Source organism: Armigeres subalbatus, chromosome 3 (genome assembly GCF_024139115.2).
Source record: "Armigeres subalbatus isolate Guangzhou_Male chromosome 3, GZ_Asu_2, whole genome shotgun sequence".
In the NCBI taxonomy this organism is placed as follows: domain Eukaryota; kingdom Metazoa; phylum Arthropoda; class Insecta; order Diptera; family Culicidae; genus Armigeres; species Armigeres subalbatus.
In genome coordinates this window covers 94,086,301-94,096,081 of record NC_085141.1, presented here as the reverse complement: position 1 = coordinate 94,096,081, position 9,781 = coordinate 94,086,301, and the positions used below count along the sequence as shown (strand labels likewise).

The window sequence follows — 9,781 nt, the reverse complement described above, 5'->3', positions numbered from 1 at the left end:
ACTGGTGTGTGCAGCGATTTCCCATTTCCCGAAGAAGTGCTCCTTGAAGTCATAATCCCGGAAAACAACGACATTAATCAAATCCGATTTACGGAGGGCACATGCCGCCCATGGCAAGGCTATCAATCCAACCCAAATCCATCCCGTCGAGCTTCGCAGCGGGCAATATGAGCGGTTCCACCCGAGACGTTTCGTCGATTTCCGGAATCCGTGCAGGGCGACCCTCCGATATTAAACCGGACTAATGATCCGTTAAAGGGAAACCCCCAGCGGCGGCCTATGATCCTCCGTTGTCATCAGTTCAGCAGTCGGATCTGCTTTTTAACCCCGCATAATCATGGCGTCGAAAGCTCCGGAAAAAAGTATTACCAGGCCAGAGCAAAACGGTGATGCGGGTCTGAACGACGACGTAGAGCGCGTAGGAAGATTTCTATTCTGAATGCGTTCGCAGATGATGGAATCCATTTCGATTTGTTCAGATCTGGACGGTGGGGGAAGCAGGCAACGAGACAACAGAGGATGGAAGACAGCTTTGTCGTTTGCTTGAGGGAGTGATTGATGTAGCCCACAAATTCGATAATTCAAGGAAGAGGCTCACAATCGAAACAGCAAAATCATCTCTAGGCCTGGTTGGAGAAGTCAAAGTTGCAATCAGAATCAAGTGGTGTATTGGTGATCCGAGAATCATTATCGAAATGAAATTCATATTGTTTTCATCGATTGGCCTCAATAGGGATGCGATCTGTTGCCATTGCATTGGCTTCAACGGGGGAAGGATAAGATCTGCCAAGCTCCGAAATAATTTTATTATTCGCATGAGTGACTTGTGTTTTTTGTACATAAAAATCGGCGGCTGCTGAAATAGGTTATCACCCTATGTATTTAATTTTTCTGTGAAAAGCTGAACACGGAATATCGAAATTATTCAATCTATCTGCTATAAATAATAGTTTAGGTCAATTTGTATAGCAGCAGACGAATTTCGCAATCAAAAGAAAATTAAACATTAAAAAAGGAAATTTTCGAGCAATATGTAAACAGTGGACCAAATTTCTACTAAAAAATATCAAAGACAAAGAAGACAAAGAAGACAAAGAAGACAAAGAAGACAAAGAAGACAAAGAAGACAAAGAAGACAAAGAAGACAAAGAAGACAAAGAAGACAAAAAAGACAAAGAAGACAAAGAAGACACAGAAGACACAGAAGACAAAGAAGACAAAGAAGACAAAGAAGACAAAGAAGACAAAGAAGACAAAGAAGACAAAGAATACAAAGAAGACAAAGAAAACAAAGAAGACAAAGAAGACAAAGAAGACAAAGAAGACACAGAAGACACAGAAGACAAAGAAGACAAAGAAGACAAAGAAGACAAAGAAGACAAAGAAGACAAAGAAGACAAAGAAGACAAAGAAGACAAAGAAGACAAAGAAGAAAAAGGAAACACAGAAGACAAAGAAGACAAACAAGACAAAGAAAACAAACAAGACAAAGAAGACAAAGAAGACAAACAAGGCAAAGAAGACAAAGAAGACAAAGAAGACAAAGAAGACAAAGAAGACAAAGAAGACAAAGAAGACACAGAAGACAAAGAAGACAAAGAAGACAAAGAAGACAAAGAAGACAAAGAAGACACAGAAGACATAGAAGACATAGAAGACATAGAAGACAAAGAAGACAAACAAGACAAAGAAGACAAAGAAGACAAAGAAGACAAAGAATACAAAGAAGACAAAGAAGACAAAGAAGACAAAGAAGACAAACAAGACAAACAAGACAAACAAGACAAACAAGACAAACAAGACAAAGAAGACAAAGAAGACAAAGAAGACAAAGAAGACAAAGAAGACAAAGAAGACAAAGAAGACAAAGAAGACAAAGAAGACAAAGAAGACAAAGAAGACAAAGAAGACAAAGAAGACAAAGAAGGCAATGAAGACAATGAAGGCAAAGAAGACAAAGAAGACACAGAAGACAAAGAAGACACAGAAGACAAAGAAGACAAAGAAGACAAAGAAGACAAAGAAGACAAAGAAGACAAAGAAGACAAAGAAGACAAAGAAGACAAAGAAGACAAAGAAGACAAAGAAGACAAAGAAGACAAAGAAGACAAAGAAGACAAAGAAGACAAAGAAGACAAAGAAGACAAAGAAGACAAAGAAGACAAAGAAGACAAAGACGACAAAGAAGACAAAGAAGACAAAGAAGACAAAGAAGACAAAGAAGACAAAGAAGACAAAGAAGACAAAGAAGACAAAGAAGACAAAGAAGACAAAGAAGACAAAGAAGACAAAGAAGACAAAGAAGACAAAGAAGACAAAGAAGACAAAGAAGACAAAGAAGACAAAGAAGACAAAGAAGACAAAGAAGACAAAGAAGACAAAGAAGACAAAGAAGACAAAGAAGACAAAGAAGACAAAGAAGACAAAGAAGACAAAGAAGACAAAGAAGACAAAGAAGACAAAGAAGACAAAGAAGACAAAGAAGACAAAGAAGACAAAGAAGACAAAGAAGACAAAGAAGACAAAGAAGACAAAGAAGACAAAGAAGACAAAGAAGACACAGAAAACACAAAAGACAAAGAAGACAAAAAAGACAAAGAAGAAAAAGAAAACACAGAAGACAAAGAAGACAAACAAGACAAAGAAAACAAACAAGACAAACAAGACAAAGAAGACAAAGAAGACAAACAAGGCAAAGAAGACAAAGAAGACAAACAAGACAAAGAAGACAAAGAAGACAAAGAAGACAAAGAAGACAAAGAAGACAAAGAAGACAAAGAAGACAAAGAAGACAAAGAAGACAAAGAAGACACAGAAGACATAGAAGACATAGAAGACAAAGAAGACAAAGAAGACAAAGAAGACAAAGAAGACAAAGAAGACAAAGATGACAAAGAAGACAAAGAAGACAAAGAAGACAAAGAAGACAAAGAAGACAAAGAAGACAAAGAAGACAAAGAAGACAATGAAGACACAGAAGACACAGAAGACACAGAAGACAAAGAAGACAAAGAAGACAAAGAAGACAAAGAAGACAAAGAAGACAAAGAAGACAAAGAAGACAAAGAAGACAAAGAAGAAAAAGAAAACACAGAAGATAAAGAAGACAAACAAGACAAAGAAAACAAACAAGACAAACAAGACAAAGAAGACAAACAAGGCAAAGAAGACAAAGAAGACAAAGAAGACAAAGAAGACAACGAAGACAAAGAAGACAAAGAAGACAAAGAAGACAAAGAAGACAAAGAAGACAAAGAAGACAAAGAAGACAAAGAAGACAAAGAAGACAAAGAAGACAAAGAAGACAACGAAGACAAAGAAGACAACGAAAACAAAAATGTTAAAGAAAACAAACAAGACAAACAAGACAAACAAGACAAACAAGACAAACAAGACAAACAAGACAAACAAGACAAAGAAGACAAAGAAGACAAACAAGACAAACAAGACAAAGAAGACAAAGAAGACAAACAAGACAAAGAAGACAATGAAGACCATTTGGCCGAACAGACCATTGGGCCGAAAGTCGTTTGGCCGAAATGGTCGTATAGCCAAATAGGTCATTCGGCCCAATAAGTAATTTGGCCAAATAAGCCATTTGGTCGAATGGGTTATTTGGTCAAATAGGCCACTTAGCCGAAAAGGTCATTTGGCTGAATAGGTTACTTGAAGGTTATTTGATTTAACCTCGTTGAATTTTCCGAATCTGAGGCCCGCCACGATCAATTACGTTGGGTAATGCAAAACAGTCTGTTTCGATAGAGTTCGAAAAGTTTTGCAAGAAAAATGGAGTCCACATAAACCATACTTCGCCGTATTGGCCGCAAGCCAATGGCTAAGTAGAACGCCAGAATAGATCCCTATGAGGAAGGATGAGGATCTCTCACGCCTTATACGATGACTGGAAGGCATAGCTGGATCAGTATCTGCAGCTTTATAGCAACACTGGAAGCCATGACCCAATGACCAATGACCCAATAAGTCATTTGGCCGAATAAGTCATTTGACCAAATAGATCATTTGGCCGAATAGGCTGAATGTTTCACTTGGACGAAAGGTCATTTGACTGAATGTCCATTTGGCTGAAAAGGTCATTTGGCCGAATAGGTTATTTTGCCGTATTGATCATTTGACCGAATAGTAGGTCGATCGGCCAAATGTGTCATTTGACATGTCACATTTCACTTCTCACTGCGAAAAGTGAGAAATAATAATTTAGAAGTGATAAGTGAGAAATGAGGGATGAGAAGTGTAAAGTGAGACGTCTCACTCCTCACTCCTCATTTCTCACTTCTTACCGTAAAAAGTGTGAAGCGAATGTTCTGTTCGGCAAATGGCCTTTTCGGCCATATGACCTATTCGACCAAATAACCTATTCGCCAGATGATTTTTTTTTTATTTTAAAAATAGTTTGAGGATTTAAACATATGAGTTCTTTGAGAAAGTTGACCTAAAATTAGTCAAAGAATTGACTGAGAAAATAAAACGAGATTGCATTTTTTATAGGAAAGGTCAATTAACAATCATCCAAGCCTGTTGATTTTTTTACTACACATAATATGTACAGCGCGCATCATAGCCATGCTGCCTTTAGACTGCGCTGAACTTTGTTATGCATCACAACCGGATCGGAAATAAGCATGTGCTCAGAGTTTTCTCCCCTTCTTCCGAACCGATTTAGTTCACTGAATAGAGCAGCTACGCACGCTTAACAACCGGCGCGGTCCTTTCCATAGCTTCCTCTGCAACGCCCGCTGTGTATGTGGGGGAGAAGATTCGAAAACGCACCGATGTGTTTAATTAGTTTTCCGACAATGTCCTGAAAACTGGAACAATAATCACTAATTTGAGCTATACAACATTTAAAGACTAAAAATTTGTATTTAAGTCCTTGCTACATGTGCGTTGTTTCAACTCCCGATCTTGTCGTATGCAAGGAAAAACGATTCAAACGATTTTTATTAGACCACCCTCCCTACAAGCAGTAGCGATGCCAGATGCAGGAGGCCAGGCAGAAAGGGACGGACAAACCATAACAAAGAACGACGAGGAGGGCTGTAGGAATCGCAAACGGCCTGCTGCCAGCCACACGCGCCAGTTCTTTGATGATGATGATCGTGCTTTTAATTGATGCGGTCGACAAGCACGTTGCGTTGCAATAATGGAAGAAGGAAAGTACCTTTTGCAAAAATATGAAAACAAGAAAAAAGGAAAACGACAGCTGCTCGAATCATTGCTGTTTGCGTTTGCGTACTGTTTACTTTAGAATCGCTTCCTGTGAGTATCAGCATCCCAAATGAGTCTCGAAGGACTCGAAAACCGGCCCTGTGACCGAATGGTTCACCCTCAAGTTTGAACACCATTATTTTGGGATGCCGGGTGTTCGATAATGTTTGATTGCTTCTTGATGGCACGACGCTTCCAGTTGTTTGGCAGTTTCTAGTAGGTATATAAAATATGTAGGCCTCGTATATCGCCCGTCGTGATCTTCATCGACGATCGTAGCGCATTCGTATACGATCAGCTTGCACATTTTGTTTGGATCCATTTTTTCCCTTTTCTTTCCCATCTGCCTGTTCGGGTTTAGCAGGATAGGAGCATGCTGCAGCACAGCAGCAGTTGTTTTTGTTCGTTTCCTTTTTGAGCACTGGATCTTGAACAGCTGGCTCTAGAGACCTCATATGCATAGCAACAGTGGTGGCAGTAATAATTTTTAGCTCCACTGCTGGAATATAGTATCCTAGAAAACTTTTTTGTCATATAGGGTTCAGGCAGGTATTTTCGTCTTTTCGTGATAGTCTCGAAAACCAATAAAAGAGAAACTTTTTTGACAAACTCATCCGTATCAAATCGTAAGCTCAGGAGATACGTTCTGCTATAGTGGAGTTCTAGCTAAAGGACGTTCCTTTCGATGGTTTTAGCCCCTATGACGATGGACGGAAATACCTGCCGTGTCCCTACGTGTAGATTTTATAATTGACCATTCCCTATAAATATTTGCATCATGATTATTGAAGTTCTTTCCGTTCTATCAGTATTAAACCCACACTCAACAGTTGTACATTTCGTTCACAGAACAATTTTATATGATTTAGTTTATTTTACTTATCTTATAAAAATATAATTCGTTTAAATACAGTGCTTTTATTTTTACTTTGAATATCATTCTGACAATGTTATTTAAACTTCTGTTGATATACATTATCAATACACATAAGCGCTATACAGATAATTAATTTTTTGCTCTATTATATGAAAATACTGTTCGATTTTTTTTCCTATGAATGAACGCTGTCTTTTTTACACTTCGTGATTCGCAATCTTCAATTACGTTAAAGTTTTTTTTTACTTTTCTCTGGTTTTGTACAAGGTTTATCCACTCCGGTGGAGGGACGAAACGATTAAAATTATATTTAAGCCATTCGAAAATAATATCATTGGTTACAAAGAGAAACAAGAAATTTTATTAAATTTTCAAATCCACATAGAGAAACTGTTCCGTTTTCCATCTCACTGTACATTCATCTCATAGTACAAGACATACAGCACCAATCTCGTCGCTTCTTTTTGCTAACATGCGTGCTCACTGCTGAAAAAAAAAACACAAAGATAAAAAAATTAAAATAAAAACTAAAATTCCTTTTCATTGCTTTGTTTTGAAGGGATGAAAATGGGAGCTATGAGATGAAGTACCGAACAGTTTCGCTACCTCAGAGATGTATGAAGATTATAATAAATAGAATAAATTGAATGGATGAAGAGCTCTCAGTAAGTTTAAATTATAAAGCAAGATGAATATAATTACCCTTCATGGCTTTTAAATTTTAAAATAGTCTAGTAAAAGATCCTACTTTTCCCAAAACATACCCCATGGGAAAGCCAAAGAAAACATTCACACCTCCACGTAACTTGATATTCGTAACGCTAGAGTTAAATTATGGCCACTCTAAAAAGCTAGTTTTTGAAACTTTTCATAACGTGTTAGTACAATTATGTTACCCGCATAATGCGCTGGAATACTCTATTTGAGGTTTGTTGTAGAAGTATTTCAGTCAATTAAAATGCAACTTCATAGCCATCCCACGAAAAAGCAAGCAATGAAAAGGAATTTGAATTAATTGCATATTATTCGCCAACGAAAACCATTTTTTTTTGTTAAATATCTTGGCTGTACATATGCCCAGCACATGTTTCGAAATGGACAAATTGATATGAAATTTTCGAAAAAGAATCCACGTGTCTTGGAGCGACTCAAACATCCAACCTCCTACTCTCTAGATAGGCGTGGTAACCCCTACACAACAAGACCACTTAAAGGTCACGTTTGCGGAAAAGCCATCAAGTGGATATACAACAGTAAAGCAAATATGAGATAAGACAAATCAAGCATCCGAAAGATATTCAATTTGCAAAAAAGAGCTAACCACGGTGGAGGTTGGTACTCGGATTCTGATGGCTTTTCCGCAAACGTGACCTTCAAGTGGTCTTGTTGTGTAGGGGTTATCACGCCTATCTAGAGAGTAGGAGTTTCGAGTCGCTCCAAGACACGTGGATTCTTTTTCGCAAATTTCATATCAATTTGTCCATTTCGAAACATGTGCTGGGCATATGTACAGCCAAGATATTTAACAAAAAAATTAATTTGATTTATTTCTCATTTTTGTGATTTTTTCCAACAGTGAGCAGACATGTTAGCAAAAAAAAGTGACGACATTGACGATTTCTTTTTTCACTATGAGATGAATACATGTTCAGAGGAATGGAAAACAGAACAGTTCCTCTATATGGAAACAATTTTTAATTTTATTCAAATAGTATTACTTTGAAAGTGAGATTGTGATTTTTGTAAATATATGTTATCTCACTTTGTTCTAACAGATTGGTAGTTGAAGATCGTTGCCGATATAGTGGAAGTAGATATGATTTAACTATGCCTGAAACTCGATTTGGTCATATGCACAACATGTGAAAGATTTAATCCGAAAACTGTATTGGAGGTAATCACTCTCTCTACTAAGCTACGAAGCACCTGTCAGGCGTACTGGAGTCGTAAGATCAAACCCCACCGAAGGAAGTGGCTATCTTCAATACATTTTTCGAACTAAATCTTTCACATGCTGTGCTTATGCACACATCGAGTTTTAGACATAGTAATTAATTACCACTCCGGGTGGCCAACTCCCGGAATACACTGAGGTCGCTTTTCAAGCGGTTAAATTTTATCAATTTCTCAGTCTACCTCAATTTCCACAGCTTCATGCTAATTTTGCTTTAACTTTTTAGGGCACTGCACGGACGAGTTTAATCTCTTTCTCAATGCAAAGAAATAAGAAAACATGAAGGCCACTTATTGTCAAAACTGACATTCACTGGCCTTGTTGTTTTCTAACTTTCATGTAGAACGAAAGAGAAAGAGATTCGTTCGTGCACTGCCCTAGTAACTTTGAACATCAAAAAACTGTTCAAATAGGCACCGAATCTTTTGATTTCATCGATACAGATCAATAGTTTTTGGCAAAATTCGAAAAATTTCAACACTGGAAACAAAATATACGCTCTCTTATCACTTCAAGTGTAAGAATCAAAGCAGGGTTTCCATTATCAAACATTTTCTTCCATTTTAAACACTATAGAGCGCGTCAATCGTCAATTTATCGAATGATGATCCTTTCCTTTTAACCTCACTTCTATCTGCCAATCGAAGCATGCTGCACTACTATGATACATTTGTGTTTATATTATTGAAATTTCAAAAGTTTTGACGTTGGACATCGTTTTACCCGAAAGTGCTGGGTATCAAATCAGAATCCAAAAGTAGGAACCGTCACGAAATCATGTAATATTTTGAACGTTAATAGATCCTTTATCTTTCGATGGATTTTGGAGATTTATATATCAATCGACCCGGAAACTCCTCTGCAATTTGTTAATTTGTTTGAAACTTTTTATTGTTCATGATAAACTTAGGAAAATTTCAATTCCTGTCACACCCAGTAAAAATTAGTTAAGTAAGTTCTACATCAACATTTTCTTCCCTATCCCTACTTACAATAAAGATGGACGTGGCCGGGAGTAGTAATTTTCATGCTTATACCATTCCTGGTGTTAGGTGGGACGCTAAACAGACCTAACACGACGGTCCTCCGACGAGACAGGAGGTTTGCGAAGGCCCAATAAGCCGCCTTTAAAAACAACCATTACTAACGACATAGAAGATAATACGACTCAATACAATCGTATATACAGAAAGTGTGAAAAAGCGGGCATCGAGCGGCTATCTTCTACCGAAGCTGTGGCACCACCAACGAGCTGGGAACCGGCTTCGTAGTGTTGGGCAAGATGCGCCAACGCGGGATTGGATGGCAGCCAATCAACGCAACGCAAGGATGTGCAAGCTGAGGATACAAGGCCGTTTCTTAAACTATAGCATCACCAACGTGCACTGCCCACACGAAGGGAGACCCGACGACGAGAAAGAAGCGTTCTTTGCACAGCTGGAGAAGACATATAAGATGAATGTCCACTGCGGGACGTCAAAATCGTCTTCGGTGACATGAGCTCTCAGGTAGGAAGGGAGGAAATGTATGAACCGGTCATCGAACCGGATAGTTTGCATACCGTATCGAACGAAAACGGCCAACGGTGCAAAAACTTTGCAGCCTCACGCCGAATGGTAGTTCCAAGCACTTACTTCCCCTGCAAGAATGTCCACAAGGCCACATGGAAATCACCTAGTCAAGAAACGGAAAACCAAATCAACTACGTTCTAATCGACGGTAAA

The 9,781-nt window shown here is 38.2% G+C and overlaps 1 protein-coding gene across 7 annotated transcripts in view; it reads right to left on the bottom strand.

The window, feature by feature from the left end:
- Window positions 1-5,956: 5,956 nt before the first annotated feature.
- LOC134220963 (neuropeptide CCHamide-2 receptor-like) overlaps window positions 5,957-9,781 on the bottom strand; it is a 216,041-nt gene continuing 212,216 nt past the window's right edge. For 3 of the 7 annotated variants that reach the window (XM_062700126.1, XM_062700128.1, XM_062700127.1), the window contains exon 7: window positions 5,960-6,589. In XM_062700126.1, the coding sequence (XP_062556110.1) occupies window positions 6,571-6,589 (19 nt within the window). In that variant the 3' untranslated portion in view covers window positions 5,960-6,570. Of the gene's footprint in view, window positions 6,590-9,781 lie in introns of all 7 variants that reach the window. The other 4 variants (XM_062700123.1, XM_062700124.1, XR_009982134.1 and 1 more) reach the window with 3 other exon arrangements.